Raw genomic sequence first — 20,890 nt, 5'->3', positions numbered from 1 at the left:
CTGTGTTTTATCGGCACTCTGCTTCAAGTCTCTGTATTTATATGGTAGTATATGTTGATGATATTGTTATTACTGGCAATGATCAGGATGGTATTACCAATCTGAAGCAGCATCTCTTCCAAACTAAGGATCTAGGCAGATTGAAGTACTTTTTAGGTATTGAGGTTGCTCAGTCTAGCTCAGGTATTGTTATTTCTCAAAGAAAATATGCTTTAGACATTCTTGAGGATACAAGGATGATAAGTTGCAGACCTGTTGACACTCCGATGGATCCGAATTCTAAACTTCTGCCAGGACAGGGGGAGCCGCTTAGCGACCCTGCAAGCTATAGGCAGCTGGTTGGTAAATTAAATTATCTCGCAGTGACTAGACCCGACATTTCTTATCCTTTGAGTGTTGTAAGTCAGTTTATGAATTCTCCCTATGATAGTCATTGGGATGCAGTTGTCCGCATTATTCGGTATATAAAATCGGCTCCAGGCAAAGGGTTACTGTTTGAGGATCAAGGTCATGAGCAGATCGTTGGATACTCAGATGCTGATTGGGCAGGATCACCTTCTGATAGACGTTCTACGTCTGGATATTGTGTTTTAGTAGGAGGAAATTTGGTGTCTTGAAAGAGCAAGAAACAGAATGTAGTTGCTCGGTCTAGTGCAGAAGCAGAATATCGAGCAATGGCTATGGCAACATGTGAGCTAGTCTGGACCAAACAATTGCTCAAGGAGTTAAAATTTGGTGAATTCAGTCGGATGGAACTTGTGTGCGATAATCAAGCTGCCATTCATATTGCGTAAAATCCGGTGTTCCATGAGAGAACTACACATTGAGATTGATTGTCACTTCGTCAGAGAAAAGATACTTTCAGGAGAGATTGCTACAAAGTTTGCGAGGTCGAATGATCAGCTTGCAGATATTTTCACCAAGTCCCTCACTGGTCCTCGTATTGGTTATATATGTAACAAGCTCGGTACATATGATTTGTATGCACCGGCTTGAGGGGGAGTGTTAGTTTACAGATATGTACACAATATAGTCTTGTTTCACATTGGAATAGGAGCAATATGTCCTTGTAAAGTATAACTATAAATAAAGACCTCTTGTATTGTATTGAGTATCTAATATCAATAATATATTTTCTCCCGTACTTTCTCACAGTAACTAATACAAGGAACAGTGAGGGACTTGGTGAAAATATATGCAAGCTGATCATTCGACATACAAGGCTACTAGACTTCCCCTGAGCAACAAAACCAGGTGGTTGCTGATAAACAGAAATTGGCCGAAAGGTCGCCAGAAACATTTGAACATAGTGAGACTAAGTTGAATTCCATACTACAAAATAGGTTCTAAAACACCACCAGAAAATAAAAACTTTTCTGTTCACGCCGGAAAAAATAAAAGTTGTCAGAATTTGATGTAATTTTTAAGGTTAGGCTCGGAATCACTAGACGAGTAAGTTGTCCTGAAGAAGTTTTGTCAAAAAGTGACCGGAATGGCTCACACGTGCCGGAAAAGTTATTGTAGCTCGACGGAACCCTAGTTCTGGTGGCGCGTGGAGGCGCGTGAGGGACTTTCTACCAGAGCGATTGACTGGGGTTTTGTCGCCTGACTTTTCCGAACAAGATGGTAGTGTTGGTTTTTGCACAACACTTACCGATGAGGAGATAACGCAAATCAATCTTGAGTCGTCAACCGGAAAGACGCACGGTGACTGACTTATGGTATTTTGATGCTTATGGTAGACATATATTAATCCAAACGAAAAGGGATTTACAATTGCTACAAATTAAGACTGAGCCAGTGCTATTCGATGTATGCAATTTATCATTCTAATGGATTTAAATGCTAAAAGTCTTTTGCAGATTATCACAATGCACGTTGAGTTGACTTAGGAGTAAAAGTTAAGTGACTGTCCACACATCCAATAATATCAATGCCAAAGACAAAAGATTCTATAAACTACAGGCATAATATTTTAAGCCAAGATACAAACAAACCCGCATCAGAATGTTCTGGCGCGAATAGAGCAACCTCAGGGAACCTAGAAAAGTTCTATAGGTAACACCTTATCAAAGGATTCGGCCGCGAATAGAGCAACCTCAGGGAACCTAGAGCTGAATGCTTCATAAAATATATTCCACCACTCTTGCAGATATCCTTCAGGAGAATTGATAGCTGAAACAATATCACAGATATCACATATCATTACTCCAAAGCCCTGTATCACCTTAACACGTAACTTCAACTCCATTATACATGTCTCTCTAAATTACTGAAGGGCGGTTAATACAGTACTTTCAAAAACATCCAACAGTAGATAACTAGAATGTACCACATGAATCAAAGAGAATGACCTCAACTTATTAGCAAACTTTTCAAGAACAACACGATCAACAATCTACCATATGGTCATATGTAAGAATTACAAAACTAAGCATGAGAATTTTACAACCCTTTCAGGTAAATAACAATCATTACTAAAACACATATCTTAATTCATTAGAGGATCAGTTTTTAGCATCTGATAAAAGAATAGAATTCATTAAAAGGAGTTACTTACCAACAGGATTTGGATTAGCATTAATTTCTCTGGCGAATACCTCACCAGTCTGATGGAAACCTCTCTTAACCATGTAATTAAGAATGACAACTTCAAGTCTGAAAAACACAAACAAATAAAAGAAAAGCATGACTAAAACCAGTCAAACAAAGGGGGAAAATCACATACACCCAAAATCAAATGAAAAGTAGACAAGCACAGATTATCAAGAGTATCAATCATTAAAAATGTAAGTATAAAACAATTGAGGCGTAGTAGTTTTTGCTATAAAATAATTGGCGAACACATAAAAACTTACAAGCGTCGAGCCTCCAAACTGGCCATGATCACCAAAAACAAAGCGTTACTTAATCACAGAAAAGGGAAGGGAAAGAAGGTTTGAGCAAGAACAACTGGGAAAGATGAAGAAAGAGTCTCAAGAACCAAAATCCCACTTGGATTACAGACAGAAGAATGCAGAGAGAGAGAGAGAGAGAGAGAGAGATGGTGACAGTACCATGCAAAAGTGTAGGGAAAAAAATAGCAAAACACTGGATTTAAATAGAGAAATGGTGGCCCCTAGTATAGCGGTAAAAATGACAATGACACAGTTTTATCCTTTGACCATTTTACCTTTTGTAAAGTATTTTTTTTGATTGAAAGTACCATAAAGAAAAACAAAATGCAAATAAAGAGGTGTTAATGCAGCTCAGAAGCAAAGTTACAACAGAAGCCAAATCTAAGAAGGAACCACGGTAAAAGAAGATGAATGAATTGTTTGTCCGAGCCTGAGTTTTTAGGTGACAAATAGAAAACAACTTTTACTGCATTATTTAACCTTAATGCTTCGAACCAAAAAGATGTGACAAAAAAGACAGTGAACCTTCTTAAATTTGAGCTAATCTAATAAACTTTTTCACAATTAGACAATCACTCATTCATTTTGACCATTTCGGTTTCTAAGCAATGTTTTTAGCTGAATTCCATGCAAGATGGGTAAAACTCGTAAATACCTCAAGAAGAAACAACGTCTCACCCCTGTTTTTTCTTCTTTTTTCCCATTTTGATTTAACATATCCGAATTGAAAGTATAAAAATAGTTTACACTATCAGTGTAGTTTAATCTATTAACCATATGATCTACAATCTTTATATGCTACATTGTCAAGCTTGTAGGCCATTTGTTACGTGTTATGAAATACCGTGATAGTGTAAAAACGATATTTTCACGGTAGTGTAAAAAGTAACAATTAGGGAGTTATCAATCAATTTAGAGAAGTATAAAGGTATTGAATAATTTTGAAATACTCAAGATCATATGACAACTGAAAACTGAGATTAAAAGGTATGATCTAATTTAGATATGATTTAATTGTTGCTAACCACTTACGCTTTTCGAAGGTCATGCATTCTTTTATTTTATCCCACTAATTAATTTTGAATGCTAGTTACCAAAAAATGGTAGTCAAGTAATTTATATCAATAAAAGTCATGCCATTGTGATTATGCAAACTCTTATTACATAATCTGAGACAAAAAAGATTGATAAGATGGTATAGCTTAAGTAAGAAATTAAATTATTGTTAAATAGATACTATTTATTTTTAAGTCATCGGATTGCACCACCAAGGGGTGTGGTGGGATGGATGGGATCCCTCCCCCCTTAACCAGAGCTCTCAGGTTCGAGCCCCGGAATGAAGAAATCCTTGGTGGGGAGCATTTTCTCTTTAAATGGGCCCTACGCGGTGTGAATCTTGACAAGTCAGGCCAATAGGTTCCGAATGCCATATGGTTATACCGAAAAGAAGGCATTGGACTGCCTATTAAGATTTATCCAGCGGTTTTTAATAGTAACACTAACAAAATGTCTTAATATTTGTTAAAATGTTCTGTTGGACCGCATATTACGATAAAGGAAGATTTTCATTAGCTCCAAACATGCATGTATGAACACAGATAAATGTGGTTAGTTAGTAATAACATCTATATATTATGCAAAGATTAACATCATATTTCTTTTTAAGGAGCATTTAATCATCTAGTGCTATTAAAAGACATCACTTTGTCGCTTAAAGCAATGAGACTATGCGAAGAAATGGATTATTGCTTCATAGGTGAAGCCATGCACTTCATAGATGTGTGCGCTTCATAAAATAATACTCAAAGTGACCTCAATAACAAACGGTCAATTCTTTGTATCTCAACTTTGAGCTGGATTAGTGTCGACATTATTGTTTGTTGAATACTGAAAGTAGTTTTTTTAATTACAATTTGATCATTATAATACTAAATTCATATATATTTGATATTTTTTAATGTCGGAATAGTGCACTTCATTCCGAAGAATTGTGTACTTAATTTCTCGCTCTTCGATTCACGTCCCATGGACCTTATTGCCTTTTTGCTCTTTCGCTTTTAAAAACAATGGTTCTAGGTGATAAATTGTGTAACCCGCTTCATCTAAATGGTTAAACTACTAAAGGAGTATACTTTTATTTACTTAATTATGTTTCAAACAGCTCCCTCACGTACATGTTTGAGTATTTTTTTGTAAATCAACCATGTGAATTTTTTCTTTCTTTTTAACAATAAGTGATGGTGAGACTTGAACGTAGGACTTCTATCTGCTCTGTTACCATGTTAGATTGTATCAACAATAAAAATCATGTTAGATTGTGTAACCATCTCTTTTAAAAACTTAAGTTGTTAGAGAGAATAGACTTTTATCGACTTTACTATGTCTTCAACACTACTTCCTAGGAAAGAATATGCCATATTTGAGCAATTGTGATTCCAAAGCAAGGCAGTTTCAAACCCCATTTGACATATCGGAATGGCTTGAGATATGCACCAAAACAACGTAAAGTTTGATTCTTGCATGATTGAAAATGATTAAAAATCGATAAAACATGATAACTGCATTTACCATAAATCTTGAATTCGATAAAACATGATAAGTGCATTTATCATAAGTCTTAGAATAATTCACATGTTATTATTTGCCCCTATGTCAATGTTAATGATTTGTCAATTTTTAGCTCTAACATAAATATTATTTAAGAGAAAAAGCATTTTTAGTAACTATTTTGACATAAAAGGACTTCGGTGAGGTAAATTCATTCTCAGAATGAAGATTAAAAGTGTATGTTATATTCCTCGAATAATCACATGATGATGACAATATCTTGGAAAAATAGACAGTAAGTACTAATTCTTTTTTATTTAGGATGGTGATACGATGGAAACATTTTCCAAACGTTTTTCAAATATTTTCTGAATTTTTTTAGATTATAGATTGAAAATAATGTTAGCGAATCAGATAGCGTTTTGATGAAATTTTTGAATACTAAAGATTGATTATAATGTCCAAGTGTTGGTAGGAGAATAGATATGAAATTAAGAGTTGAGATAACTTCTACCCAAGAGTGAGGGAAGTCATTTTTAGACCATGTCAGCTGACAAATAATGTTTAGTTTGTCTGCAATACTCTTTGACTTTATCCAGTTTATATTTCCAGGAAAATGGAATATGTGTGTCTCTGCAGCTGGTAGAAAAGATGATGCACAGAGGGAATGGAACACCTTAAGGATGATCATTCGGCCCTTAGTCCTAATGAGTCTAGGAAAACCCTTCTTTGTCCTAGATATTAACTTTATTTTCCAAAGAAATAATCCAACAAATGCTGTCAATTAGTTACATGATCTTGTAATTATACATTTTATCACTTATTCCAGGTACTACACAAAATCAAAGATTTGAAGTGGGAATCTATTCCTCCAAAGTAAGGATTATTTAGTTATTTTATCCAAATCGATTAATCTAGTTATACAAAGCTTACTTGACAGTTTTCAAGTATACTTTTTTTGATAAGGTAAATTGTATTAATCAAAAGGGAGAGAACTCTCGTATACACGAAGTATACCAAAGACGTAGAGAATTTATATCAGAACATGATTCTCTACAAAAAAACGCCCAATCTTCTATACAAGTAGGGGCTAAATGAGTGCACCAAAAAGCGATCAAAGATAAAAGACTATTCTTAAGATGTGAAAAAGGAGACTCAATCTCCTCAAAAGCTCTTATATTTCTCTCCCCCCATACTACCCACATGAGAGCTAACGGGGCGAACTTCCACGCCTTCTGCTTTCTTCTTCTCCGAAAATCGCCCCAGCTATGTAACATTTCCTTTACAGTGCTTGGCATCACCCATTGAACACCAAAAAGATTCAGGATTGCCCTCCACAAAGCAGAGGACACAGGGCAATGCAACATAAGGTGATCAACTTCTTCCCCTGAGCTTTTGCACATGTAGCACCAACTAACAAGTGTAATTCCCCTCTTTCGGAGATTTTCAGCAGTCAAGATCACTCCCTTTGCCGCTAGCCATGCAAAAAAGCACACCTTCGTGGGCGCCCTAGGAATCCAAATCGAGGAGTATGGAAAAGTGGTCTCCTCTCTCACCAACATACTCTGGTAAAAGGACTTTACGGTGAACAAACCATCGCCACGCAAGCCCCATCTCCAAGAGTCACAGGATGGCTGAAGCCTGTCTTGCCCGTATAGCAGCGCCAACAAAACTTGGAGCTCCGCAATCTCCCAATCTTGCATGTTTCTCCTGAATGAGAGGTCCCATACTACCCCCTTCAAGCTCCTTGCGAATCTGTTGGACCATCAGTTCTTTCTGGTTTGAAACTCTGAAGACGTGGAGGAAGGAGACCCTGAGAGTATCCTCTCCACACCATCTATGATTCCAAAAGCTGATTCTCCTTCCATCTCCCACCCTATAAGTGATGTTGCCACTGAATGCTTCCCAATTCTTCATGATACTCCTCCACATGCCACACCCGAAAGGTGTTGTGATCGCCTTGGTCCTCCAACCCCCTCCCGTTGAGTCGTACTTTTCTACTATGACCTCCCTCCATAGAGCATGCTCTTCTACCCCGAATCTCCACAACCACTTCCCCATTAAAGCTCTGTTAAAAACCCTAAGATCTTTCACTCCAAGTCCACCCCACTTCTTTGGGGAAGTGATTGTCTGCCAATTCACTAGATGAAACTTTCTAGTTCCATCCGCCGCATCCTACAGAAAGTTCCTTTGAAGTCGCTCCAGTTTTTCTGTGATGCTCACCGGTGCTTGCAACAGTGATAAGTAGTAGGTGGGCATACTCGATAAAGTGCTTTTGATAAGCACTTCCTTACCTCCTTTTGACAAATACCGTTTCTGCCACCCTGCTAATCTTTTTTCAACCCGTTCGATCACTGGATTCCAAACCGTAGTATCCTTATATGAAGCGCCCAAAGGGAGACCCAGGTAAGTAGTGGGAAGGGAACCCACCTTGCATCTGAGAACACCAGACAAGGCATCAATATTAGTAACCACACCTACCGGGAAAATCTCACACTTGCCGATGTTGATTTTGAGTCCTGATACTAACTGAAACCACTGCAGGACCTGCTTCAGGTAGGTCAACTGATTCATGTCGGCATCACAGAAAACCAGTGTGTCATCCGCAAAAAGCAAATGTGAGACTCTTTGGACACTGAGCACCCCAATCGGAGCTGAGAATCCTCTCAAGAAACCTCCGCCCGCCGCACGATCCATCATCTTGCTCAGAGCATCCATCACTAGAATGAATAACATGGGGGATAGGGGGTCACCTTGCCTGAGACCCCTGGAGCTGCCAAAGAAACCACACGGGCTACCATTAACCAGAACAGAGAATCTGACTAAGGAAATGCAGAACTATACACCAATGCAAATCAAATCTACAACATTGAATAACAAAAGCTGAAACATACCTGCTAAGAAGAAGAAAAGTACTTGACGAAAAAGCCAAGTCCAATATAACAGCAAGACACAAACCCAGCATTAAAAATGCAACTCTTTAGCGTATTCCTTGTAGGACCCTGAACCCAAAAACGAAAAATCAACTACAACAGAGGAATTTAAAGTTTTAAAAAAACATATTTGCGAAGAAAGGGGAAAAATATACGGACGTTGATTCCAGGAGCCAAAGCTCCAGCCTGTACTGCTTTTGCCGATGATACTTCTTCTCTTCTACTCGATTCCTTCAACTCCATTTTTTTTTAGTGATTTGTGAGTGCTGGGGTTTTGATTGGGATTATTAACAATGAGTAAGATACAACCAAGGTGTGAGAACCATGAAGTGTCAGTTCAAATCTGGAGGTAAATACTAGGTAATTTCTTGTCATCTATCCAAATCTTGTTGCATAGAGTTACCTGTTACGTGTTACTGGTAAAATGTGACACTATGCGCAAGCTGGCCCGGACACCACGGTTATAAAAAAAAAAACATTTAACAATGAGGAAGATTTTGGGATCGGCCCAATCAGGTTATTAAATTGATTGTTTGATCCTATTTCCGTTACATCAAAAGTTGATAATCGTATAATTATAAGTAACAATTTAAAAAAAAATTAAAACAATCCCAAATCAAGCCTAATAAATACTCCTCCCTAAAATGTATGAGATATAATTATATTCAAAAGTATGTCAAATAAAATAAATCATTTTAACTAATAATAATGTTTTTTACAAACTTTCCAATTTAAGAATTTAACTACATTAATTATTCATTTTAAAACTTTATCCATAGACTAAATTTTTATATTAGGTATTTCATAGACAATTCTAATTAACATTTTAAATTCAATTTCCAAACAATAAAATAGGGAAGAGAGTACAATGTCAAGATTAACTAGAGTCTGAAACTATGAATCAAAGTTTGTGACTGTTTCTGTAGTGATACAACCATTCAAATAACTCATTCCAGGTAAATGGTGTGTATCCCTCAACAAAATCAAGAATAGTCTTCTTGCTTTGTCCCAAGTAAAAGTCATAAACCAAGAAGCATCAGTAAATTAATAATGGAAGCTGAGAGCATGGGGTATAGCCGCAGAAACTGGCATGCAACAAAGTATCACTGCCATATCTTGATATACTGGTCATGACTCACTGAGGCTATGGTTCCTGTCGGAGGTGAATCTGCAAATGAAGAAATTATATCATCATGTGCTCGGTGTGGCCAAGTTCTGTGGCTCTAGTACATTGGATTCCACAGCTCCAGTAACTGCAACAACACTCGACATGTTACTTCCCCTCATGAAATATCAAAAGAATCTAGGATCATCTAAAAAGTTATCTGTAACACGGTTTGAGATGTTTACATGTGAATAGTCCTAGGTTACATTTGTTGTTGTGCAACTATATAGACATTAATCAAGCCAAGTCTACAAAGAACTTAATCTACGAGCTCAAAGCTTCAGCAGAAATTCTGTTAAGCATACCTCATGAGAACCAATCGCCAAGAGTTAAGCGCGGTCAGGGTGGAAAGTGCATGACTGGAACTTATTGCCACTGGAGCAAAGTTCATGTAAACACTTTCCTCCGCTAACACACCATATCCGTGCACTATCCTCGCTCACAGATGCCAGGAAATTCCCGCTCATATCCCAACAGATTGAACGGACGTCTCTGACATGACCCTGTATATCAAAGAAAAGGAGACCACTTTGATATGATACAATAATGCAGCATAGTAGAAATTTAAAACAAGCTTAACCGGGAATAGACAATCTTACTTCGAACTTTTGTTGGATGCTGTTAGTCTCCACATCAAATATATTTATAACATTTCCTGTAGAACTTGCCAATAAGTTCCCAAATCGAGGTTGAAATCTAACTTGTCTACTACCTCCCTGCATTTGTACCAAGAGCAAGTCAACGAACCTTTCGTGAATGGATAATAGCTAATTCTCTAGAAAATCACTTAGTTTAGACACTGTACTTTGCCTCGCTGAACGTGATTATGGATGTTGGTTCAAATAATATTATGAAACTCAACCCTTTTATTTCCTAAACTATCGCATGTGTATTTACATGTTGAGGCCTACTGATCTTGAAAACTTTGAAATTGCTCGCAGGTAAGTAGAACAATAAGAAAAACATTTTCCACAATCTAAATGCAGGAATTCAGGAGAACCGATTTGAAGATGACTTAGATCAGGTAGATATGTCAGCTCAAAATTGAAATAGAACAGAAAAACAGGTAATACCAAAATATGGAGGCCCTTCCTATGTCAAGCAGAGGCACCTCTTCATCAACGTTTAAAAAACAAAGAAGTAGAGATACCCACCTTAAAAATGAGTTTGCAATCGCCCTCATCGACATCCCACAGTCTAATCTCATCATTGCTATCACAAGAGCTGAGGAGACCGGCCTTTGTTGGATGAAAATCTGTGAACATCACATGCTCAACGTGCCCGACAAGGCTTTTGAAAGGGTTGCTTGGCTGGATTAAGAAAAAATTGGTGAAATAGGTACAGTATCATGGTAGTAATAGACACAGAAGAAAAAGGGAAGAAACTCAAGATATTAGACAGTTATCATTATTAGAAAAGTCCTGATAACCATAAGAAGAAGAAAAAGATATTCTGAAGGTCTAGAGACTGCAAAAGATGTTTTGGTAACAGCAAGTTCCTCAAATATTGAGTCAAATGAAATGTGTTAGACAGCACAAGATGATGATTCTGTACATATTAGTGATAAATCTTTTATCCTCAGTGCAGAGATAATGAATGTGGCAGTGAACGCCAATTGATAATAGAGTCTGAGTAGCTGCTTGCTAAAAGAAGAATATGTAATCTCATCTAAGTAAAAGGAAAACAATCAGGATAATAATAGCACAGAAATAGAAGAAATAATGTTGACCAAGAACGACGAAATCGTAGAAGTTTAAACTTGTGAATACATATCCTGGTTGATTTGACTATGCTGACTGCTATTTCTGAGATGGATGGAACTTGTAAAAGAAATAACTGAAAGACTCATTTGCCAAGAACTTGGTATGGAAAATCGAGGTAGTACCTTGGCTGCATCCCATAACATCACAGTTCTGTCAAAAGAGGATGTTGCAAACACCATTGAGTTTGGTCTAAAACGGATATCTGTAATGAGATGAGCATGACCTTCTCCACATTTAACATCACTATTTTCCACGTCCCAAATTACAACCTAAACATAGATCGTACAAGTTCGTTAACAGGAGAAATTGAGAGAAGCGCTCTCCCATTAAAAATCCTTTTATAAGCAAAACAAACCTTCCTCTCGTGACCAGCAGTAGCCAACAACTTTCCTTGTGAATGGAAGTGGCAACATAGGAGCTTGCTCTTTGTTGCGTGAAGGCTTCCAATCTCTTTAATAGTGATGCCTGCAACGCAATATGAAGTCAATTATCCTTTATGCTGATAACCAGCAATTTATCCAACAGGGTAAGAGCCTCAAAAAGTCGGAAGCTACAGTGCTTGATCTCAAACCCTAAATGTGACACCACACATTCTTTTCATTTTCCCCCGTTTTAAGATACAATTATACAGAAGCAATATAAAATCTTGCAAATTTCACAACAGAAGCTTACAGATGACACCATCTATTTGCCGCCATGAGCAGCTGCCACATCACTACTTGCTTTTAAGCAAAGAGGTTCATAACAAAGTACAATATCTTACATCAACTATACACCTTCAGATATGTGCTATGAATCTTCCACTAGTCCCCTAAAACACTAGTGGCATCTGGATGAATGAAGCAGGGTATAATGCTAATAAACTTAGCACGATTGGGTTTGCTTGGGGTAGTGTTATTCCTGAACATAAGAGAATTAGATGCACGAACTAGCTGGGTGAGGTTAGAACCTAACAAAAGGTGAGACCGGTTATGTACAGTTCAACATCAGAGCCTAAATCTAAACTTGTAAAATGATTCATGGAGGATTAATTTCTGTTGACTGTCAATTATCTAAATTACTATCTTTTTTAATATTAATTTTTTTTGACCCATTAAGCTTGTTGTAAGTTGTAACCTACCTTTCCGGTCAGATTCAATGCAAGCAGCAATACTTTTCCTCAATGCAGCGAGTGAATTACTTGCAGCAATCAGACCAGCATCTCCCCGGGATAAGTAGCTGTCGATATTGCCATTCATAATATGATCTGTAGTAGCTTTCTCTTTCCCAACCTACATCTCAGGAATATATTAAATGAGCAAGAATAAAGTTGACGAAGACTACATAGACATTTCATACTCATTCGTCCAAGTGACTATAAAGGTGACAGAAACAAGAATAAATTAAGAAAGGGAAGTCCAATCCACAAAAAAAGATGCAAATGTCAGCGGCAGAGTGAAATGGAAACACCAGTACATGAAGGGCTTTAAGAAGTAGATGCAGAAAATGATCTTACAGCTGCCAGAGAAATCGATGACGTTTTCCTCTTTCTGCCACTCTGATTCAAAACACATGTAAATAAATTAGTCGCCAAATAGGGGAAGATGCACATGTCTCCATTAAGTCTTGTACTGCTAAAATATTGCTGAAATTTGAAGATATTCAAATCAAAATCAGTTACTTGCTTTATGATCTAAGACCAACCTTATTTGAAGACTGCAATCTCAGCTGGTTCGCTTGCTCCTGCACTGCAATTTGCTTCCCAGAATCTTTCATTTGCTTTCCTCCTATAGGAGCTAATATTTGCTTGTCAACTGGTAAATTCTTCGGGGTTCTTTTATTTTTATCACCAAGCATCTGTGCAATACCGGAGGAAGAAAAATAGAAGAAATAGTGAGGCAGGAAAAAGATCTCAATCACAGAACATAAAATCCTGAAAACCAATACATGGCCTATTTCACGGCTAAAATAATTGCAGCGTGCTACAATCACTAGGAGCGACAGGATTAGTTGAGAATTCAACTTACTCCTGCATCTTTTCCACTCGATCCAGCTTGAATGAGCACACGATTGAAATCACCAGAACTTGCAGGGGCAGGAAAGTTGATCTTATCAAACGTTTGAACTGCCACTTCTGGTAAGGCATCCTGTTGAGGAGAGAATTTAGTTCTCAAAAACTGTTCCTTTTGAGTTGGTACTATTACACTAGGATGTACTACTTGATGGCTAATGACAGGGGGAACTGGGCCAACTCCCTGGGTTGAATATAAAAGGAATGAATCAACTTAAATTTGAACCCGAACTAAAACACCATAATGGACTATACATTTCTATTGATGCAAAAGTTCGAGACACTCACAACTAACGGCCATCCTTGATGAGATGATTGTTGGAGAAACCTGTTGTTCCCTGCAGGTACAATGCAAAAAAAAAATCACAGGAAATTTGAAAATTAAAAAAGAGAAAGATAAGGAGATCTAAAAGTGCATAAAATGCCAACAGAAATATTGAAGGGAATAAATTGGCTAATCTACTAACATGATGGCACATTGTACAATCTATTAACAACAACAACTAAGCCTCAATTCCAAGCTAGTTGGGAACATTGTGCAACCTATCGTTAAAAAGTATTTGAAATGTCATCTATATGATCACTGCAAGAACTTCTCCTGGTGGTTATTCTGAAGAGAACATGCAAGCGCAAAGCACTCATCACACTGATTATTTTGCTGAATCTAAGTCTTAAGATAATCTGCTTATTCATACTTCCTTCTGTGTTAGTTTGCCTAGTGTGTTTTTCTATGACAACTTCCAGTGATAATGATTTGAATCTTCAAAGTGAAACTGGAACTAGAACAAGGAAACATAGTAGTAAAGGATTGGTCAGCAAACCAACGGAAATCAATTGCATACACAGAGCATCATCTTCAAAAATCAAAAGTTAAAAAGATGCAAAGGGAAAGTGCATTGAATCAGAGTTCTATTTTCAGAACTTTATTGAATGCCCCCACTGTATACTTGTTCTGGTGGATCTTATTCCTAAGCTGTCATATGTTCATCCTTTTATTACTTCAACCTGCAACATGCATCTTTGTTCAAATGGGGAAGAGTGTCATATATAATCTTAGTTGTAAAGATGTTACTAAATTTAATGCCTCACTACCCATTGGCATAATCACCAAGGAAATGAGAGTCATCAATAGCTACCTCAGCTAATCTGATTAAGCTGACCTCAGTTTTTCATCCTTGAGCTTTACAAGTCAAGTTCAAACTCAAGCTCAAACATCGAACTAGCTTCAAATTGGAGTAGAGCTCAACAACAACTATGCCTCAGTCGCAAACAGGTTGGGGTCGGCTATATGAATCCTCGCTTCTTTCTCTAAATTGGAGTAGAGCTCAACTCAAATAAAGTAGACAAGTTCAAGCATGACTTAATATAGTAACAAGCTAATTAAAAACCTCGAACTCGAGTTCAAGCTCAAATTACACCCACACACACGGATAGTATAATAGATTTACATCTTAGAATCAAATCGGAAAATATTTTCACATTAATATCTATATAATCTTTTTATTCTCTATGAATGTAACATTAAAGAAAACTCTTAATGGGGTTTACACCTAAGTTGCTCTGACACGGCAGTTTAGGTGCGCACCCGTGTAAACACAACACTGGTGTGGGTGTGGGTATGGGATCCGTACCGGATCTGGTCAAACGATTTTGGGTACTTTTACCACGACGGACGAAAAATTCGAGACAAGATATAATTTGATTCCCGAAATCAGAACCAAAACTAAGGTAATTTGAAAAAGTGGCATACCTTATCTAGAAAATCAATCCTTTACTTTCTGCTTTTCCTCTTGATCGGGCAGAAAGAGCAGCATAGAGCATCAATTGAGAATGGAGAAGACGGAGCCTTCGAGAATTTGGGAAAGCTTGACAGACACTAACTCTAATTTTTATATTAATAATTAGATATCTAATCTAAATTATAAATGAAAGATAACTATAAAATAGTTAACTTGTAGGAGAATCCGAGAATGGAAGAAAATCAAGAAATCATGCCTACAACTTGAAAATAGTGAAGAAATTCACATTTGACAAGTTATAGCTAAGTATTCCACAAATATTTCTCATAATTTAGAGATATTTTTATATTTTTAGAATTATTTTTAGTTGGATCCCCGCACATATATCCGTACTAGGATCCATATTCCCGAATCTTAGAATTTACATCTCGAATGATCCGATCTCTAGATCCGCACACCTGCCTGACACCTGCACATGTATCCGAGCAACTTAGGTTTACACTTATGTCAAAATAATTATTTTCACGAACATTAGTCGACCTTAAAGTTACATATGCCTGAATTGTTAAAAAGACAAGCTAAGATTAAGCGAGTTAAGTTGTATTTTCGAACAATGCGGCTCACTTAATAGCCCTAACTAATTGAACAAAGCCACCTTAGGCCCATGCAAGCCACATTTATAAATCTATGACACGTAGTTCCTATCCTAATTGGTGTCCATGTGGCTTGGCTAGGTCAAGAAGAGATTCACGTAGAGACAATTGCTATTCGAGAATCTATTTCTATGTTAGCTAGTTGGGTAACCTTTCCCATGGTAGACCTCCTTTTGGCCATCTTTATTTGGCGATACTTGTATGTAGCAGGTCATGTTAGCTCTATATGAGGGTCTTTCAAAGGCTAAAACGGCCCTCATCAATCCCTCGTCCTATTTTTTACTCTTTTATGTGAACGTGAACAATGGCAATTTACAAGTTGTAAGAGGTCATCACTTCTTTGAGGGGAGGTTAACACCGTTACTTGTCTCATATTAGGCAAGTAGGTGCCGCATATGTGCTATAGAAAGAACTTGCTTAAAGAACCATAGTGAATATCATACTAGCCATTCATCGTATTGGACTAGTGCTCAAGGTTAAGAAACTCAATTTGGAAACTTAGGGTGGTCAGAAAATAGATGGAAAACGATCGAGCTCTTATTGCATATAGTCCGGGTAATATTTTTATCAAGGTGGCATGACTCACCAATATATTTAGGCACATTCAAGTTGAAGCTATATATTTCGGTTTGAAAATGACTCGAGCGTGATTAGTAAAGTTAAAATACTTGAATGATTACCATATTAAGACTAGTAGAAGAAATGTAAAAGAAAAAACCTTTTGAAATGTTAAAAAGTACTTAAAAATAATATGAAATGCTATTACTGTACTTCAATTTTATGGGATCAAGATCTCACTTTACATGTAAGGAAATAGGTCCAAGGTCATTAGGAACAAGCTAAAGTAGAAAGTAGGACACTTTTATTAAGGTTGGTGGTGTAGGTTGTAGGATAGATGATCTCTTAAGATGAATGAGAAAGTCCTATGAACCTACAAAGTGAGTGCCGATGTTCAGGATCTTTAGTTCTGAGCAAGGACTTGACATGTTGAGGAGGACTTTTTCTGCTGCATCTAATAGTCATATCGCCTGTGATGATACTCTTTATTTATGACAACTCCTCTGCAACCTCGACAAGATCGGATTTTATCAAGAAGAGTATGATTAGGAGATTCGTGAACAAATTTGGTGTGTCACAATTAATCCAAATGAATACCACGAGGGAGCATAGGGCATGCATGTCGAAGAAAAGTTTGTTTTATTCCCATATTCTGTAAAATATGACTCCGGTCATGCTAATCACAGCTAAGATCGGTCAAATCGCACATGATAGGACCCTTTATTTATGACTTCTCTGCAACCTCGAAAATATCGGATTTCATCAAAAAAAGTATGATTGGAGATTCATGAACATATTTGGTGTGTCATAATTAATCCAAATGAACACCCCACAAGGAGCATAGGGCTATATGCATGTTGATAAAAATTTTGTTTTATGCCCATGTTCTTTAAAATATGATCCCGGCCATGCTAATCGCAGCTAATGTCACTTGGAAATTCATTATCTCTTTATTGATCCAATAAAGTGGTTGATGCAAGATTCGTAGGAGAAGGCGCCACCATATTTGCATAACAAAATGTTTATATTTATGCTTATATTGGCTGAGCACATTTATTAAGACTTGTATAAGAGGAAAACATACAAGCTTTCCGCTTTGGTATATACTCCTTTGCTTTTCCACACTCTTTAAAATGGTTAAAGGGAAAGAGAAAGAATTCCTAACTGGAGGTTTATGTATTTCTCCACCCCCAACAAGTAGTAGTCATAGATGTACTTTGAGCTTCTAATTAAACCTTGCCGAAATCAGAATAACCTTAGATTAAATGATTTTAGACACTCGAAAACGAGTAAACTCTGAAATAGGTTCCCTTGACTGGAGAATACCTGAGAAAATGCAGTACTTGATTAACGTTAAGGACAATGGATTTAGACGCTTTAAGATGGCTTCAAGCTGAGTCTCATTATCTGAGCTTGTTTGGAAGAGAGATCAGCTACATGACAAGATATGAAGGAAGAATTTTGTGACAGGAGTTTCCATTTGGATCGTTTCTAGCTCAACGACATAAATGTCAGGTCCCAATTTGAGAAGTTTTCTGTAGTCACAAGAAATTCCATTTGGATCGTTTCTAGCTCAACGACACAAAATTCAGGTCCCAAGTTGAGAAGTATTTGGCCGCTCTTAAGCCATTCTTGCTGCTCTATGAGATATCATGTGACTGCGCGAAGGACCTTAGAAGGTCAAGCTTCCCATTTAGGTGGATCCTTTGCTTTTCTCTAAGCTGGTAAGGTCTTGCTGGTTCTGTACCACTGACTAACAGGCAGTGAAGTAAGAAGAGAGCAGCTATCAGTGTAAACACTTCATTATGTGTGTTAGATCTTTTGTTTTCAGAGCTTCAAGTAGAAAAGACTGGTAACCTTTATGGAATTCAAGGGAACTGAATTCTGATCTTTTTTCCCTTTTACCAACTTAGGGAACTCTCTTCCACCTATAGTCTCCCTCCTATCCACCTTAAGATGTCGAACAGGCTACAAGGAAGTATTCCCCGTCCCTTGAAAAATAATACTCCCATTTTCCCTTTATTCTTTCCTTCAACTGAATCTTGAATTTCTGAATCTTCCTCAATCATATGCATACTGCTCCAGGACACAGCTCATCTTTTTCAAGTCTGTTTCTGATTCTTCCTACGTTGAATCTAGGTTTCCCCAGTACTAATCCAAGGAAGGAGGATATTCAAAAAATCAAACAAGGATTCCCACCTTCCGAAAAGATCTAAGCCAAACCACTTTCCTGAATAAACATCCGCTATAGGAACGAAAGATATAGTCTTTTGCTTGGTTTTAATACTCATCTGGTTACCCCAAGAAATGCTTATTCACTAACCAACAAAGACTGATATTATTTAATAAGCCTATAAAGGGTAAGCTAATCCCATCTGTGAAAGGTTAGTCCAAGCCACAATGGTCAATTTTCCTAATATGACCACCAATAGGAATCTTAGTCTTTCGAAATTTAACTAAGAGATTGACCATGCATTTCTCCAGCTTCATCTTTTCTATAAAGCAATACTACAAACTTTCCAATAGAAGCATTATTACTTGATACGGATCACTATCACAACTTCTGTCTCTTCTGTGTTCCCCGTGTGGATTTACCTTCATAATCACCTATAAAAGACTACTTTCAAGAGTTCAATTTAATTTGTTCTCCAACACAACAAGGACCAATTGCATTGTTGCAATATTATCACAATTAGCGCTATAACTTCAATCATACATCGTTCTAGATGTAACTATATCATCTCAAACCTAACGCTTCAAGCCCCTGATCCTGAATCTACCAATGTACCATTACTTTACGGGTAAAAGATAGATACTCAAGACCACATCTACATGGTCGTGGTAAGCTTTGACTTGTACACTACAATAGTATTGCATCCTTTTTCCACCAATAGCAAAAGCAATAACAAACTTCCCGAAGAGCTTTTTCTCCCAGATATCTATTTGGTTCAGAAAATAGCAACAAATATCTAATAATAGGGAGAAAGCAACCACTATCATTTAATGCTTAATACCTTTTGAAATGTTTGAATCGGAAGTTATTCAACACAAAAACACTAAGGTTGTAGTCACAGTTAAAGCTGGTATTACAAGGGAGTCAAATGCTCAATATTATGAAGAAGTAACAGATTGTTCATGCCTCTTCATCATTTTCAAAGATGATAGGTGATCCCTCTCTCATTGCATGACTTTCTTTTCTTTTTTTTGATAAGGTAAATTGTATTAATAACTAAGTAGCAGCTTTCTCAAAATATCAACTTCTCCATCCCATGCTTATAGGAAGATAGTAATCAAACAATCTTCATTTGGCTAAAAGGATTTGATGCAGAGCCTGATAGCAAGAGCAGCAGAGCGTCTGTTATTAGTTTCCCACCAAAGCAGAGAAATGTTTAATTTGTCCTGGAAGGACTAATAACTAACAAGTACATCAGCAAAACCTAGTTATGGTAGACATATAATAATCCAAAATAAAAGGGATTTATAATGTGCTGCACATTAAAAGTGAGCCAGTCCTCTTCGATATATGCGCATTTATCCTTCTAATGGATTTGTTCTTAATGCATGTTGAGTGACTTGTAAGAGAAAAATCAATCAACTGTTCACATGTCCAACATTATCAATGCTAAAGACAAAAGATTCTACAAACTAAATGTGAAATATATTTAAAGCCAAAATATAAACAAACCCGCATCAGAAGGTTCTGGCAAATGAGGCAAAGCATTTGCAGGGGCGCGAATATTTGGTCCCAATTGTGTAGCTCCTCCAAAGTTTATACCAGGCATGTCATCCTGGGAAGAATAAAACCTTTTCAATTATTTTCAAGTAATTATTAAAAAGCTTGCAAATGTTTTGGGGAAAGTTAAACATACTCTTGCATTCCACTGTGGAGGAACAGTTGGAATTTGCTGCAATGGATAGCTGAAGGACATGAACATACATCATAGAAATTAGAAGATTCTGATACACAAACTTCAACAACCAACGTAATGTTTTCACATACAAAACATGCATGTATTATCAAGATAATGTGAAAACTCTATCTCATATTACCGGCTAAGACAGTTGGTTCTAGTACTAGAATAAAGAGCATGTCTTGATAGCCAAGTTTTGCAAGAAACTCTTGGCATTTAATATATCAGAAGGTCATAATAGCAATACATAGATAGAACAAGAACGTGATTTTGGTCAATCTTCTTTTGTTGCCTTAGTGGCTTAAGACGATGACATCAGACCAAGGAGAACATAGCCTCAACTCAAGCGCTCAACCTTTATCCTCGTTGAAGCGACTTGGCAGACATTGTAAAATAGATTAAAATATGGAAAAATGGTCAGTTTAGCAATAAACATAACATGCTATTACCCGGAATTGCTTGCAAATGGAAGCATGCCATCCATTTCACTCATCTCAAGAAACTGTGAGCTTGATGGCATGTCTCTTGGAGGAGATAAATTTGGTAATTCACAAATGGATGACAATAAATCTGAAATCTTAGCATCCACTTGAGGAAAAAGCCAAGCTCAACATAACAGCAAGACACAAACCCAGCATCAAAAATGACATCTTTAGCGTATTCCAAGTAGGAGC

The 20,890-nt window shown here is 37.1% G+C and overlaps 2 protein-coding genes across 5 annotated transcripts in view; both read right to left on the bottom strand.

Annotated features, from left to right (window-relative positions):
- The window catches only part of LOC142171617 (transcriptional corepressor LEUNIG_HOMOLOG-like), an 18,794-nt gene extending 10,074 nt beyond the window's left edge, over positions 1-8,720 (bottom strand). The window contains exons 1-3 of one of the 2 annotated variants that reach the window (XM_075234895.1): positions 8,537-8,720; positions 8,339-8,446; positions 2,561-2,658 (exon numbers count right to left, since the gene is read on the bottom strand). In XM_075234895.1, coding sequence (XP_075090996.1) covers positions 2,561-2,658; positions 8,339-8,409 — 169 coding nt within the window. In that variant the 5' untranslated portion in view covers positions 8,410-8,446; positions 8,537-8,720. Of the gene's footprint in view, positions 1-2,560; positions 2,659-2,858; positions 3,025-8,338; positions 8,447-8,536 lie in introns of those variants that run through there. The other variant, XM_075234896.1, reaches the window with a different exon arrangement.
- On the bottom strand, positions 8,698-20,890 carry LOC107764487 (transcriptional corepressor LEUNIG). Of its 3 annotated transcripts, XR_012701438.1 has the most exons (15): positions 20,666-20,890; positions 20,175-20,223; positions 19,991-20,093; positions 13,644-13,693; positions 13,312-13,539; positions 12,989-13,141; positions 12,801-12,842; positions 12,426-12,576; positions 11,661-11,770; positions 11,428-11,574; positions 10,697-10,852; positions 10,142-10,258; positions 9,848-10,045; positions 9,517-9,630; positions 8,698-8,820 (listed from the first exon to the last, which is right to left on the bottom strand). XR_012701438.1 is itself a non-coding variant. In XM_075234893.1 (14 exons), the coding sequence occupies exons 1-13, from the start codon at positions 20,734-20,736 to the stop codon at positions 9,872-9,874; spliced, it is 1,551 nt and encodes a 516-aa protein (XP_075090994.1). In that variant the 5' UTR covers positions 20,737-20,890; the 3' UTR covers positions 9,193-9,630; positions 9,848-9,871. The 3 variants fall into 3 exon arrangements, 2 of the variants coding, with proteins under 2 accessions (XP_075090994.1, XP_075090995.1); XM_075234893.1 differs by lacking the exon at positions 8,698-8,820 and having other exon boundaries at positions 9,193-9,630; XM_075234894.1 differs by lacking the exon at positions 8,698-8,820 and having other exon boundaries at positions 9,193-9,630; positions 13,312-13,431.

Source organism: Nicotiana tabacum, chromosome 17 (genome assembly GCF_000715075.1).
Source record: "Nicotiana tabacum cultivar K326 chromosome 17, ASM71507v2, whole genome shotgun sequence".
In the NCBI taxonomy this organism is placed as follows: Eukaryota; Viridiplantae; Streptophyta; class Magnoliopsida; order Solanales; family Solanaceae; genus Nicotiana; species Nicotiana tabacum.
The sequence above is the reverse complement of the archived record's forward strand: the minus strand, read 5'-3'. Positions and strand labels throughout refer to the sequence as shown.

Coding starts and splice junctions, on each gene's coding strand:
- LOC107764487 (XM_075234893.1), bottom strand. CDS start 20,736: ATGCCATCAAGCTCACAGTTTCTTGAGATGAGTGAAATGGATGGCATG. Junction 13,694..19,990: donor GCCAGAACCTTCTGATGCGG/GTTTGTTTATAT, acceptor TTGTACCTGCAG/GGAACAACAGGTTTCTCCAA. Junction 10,853..11,427: donor TGTTATGGGATGCAGCCAAG/GTACTACCTCGA, acceptor TTCTTAATCCAG/CCAAGCAACCCTTTCAAAAG.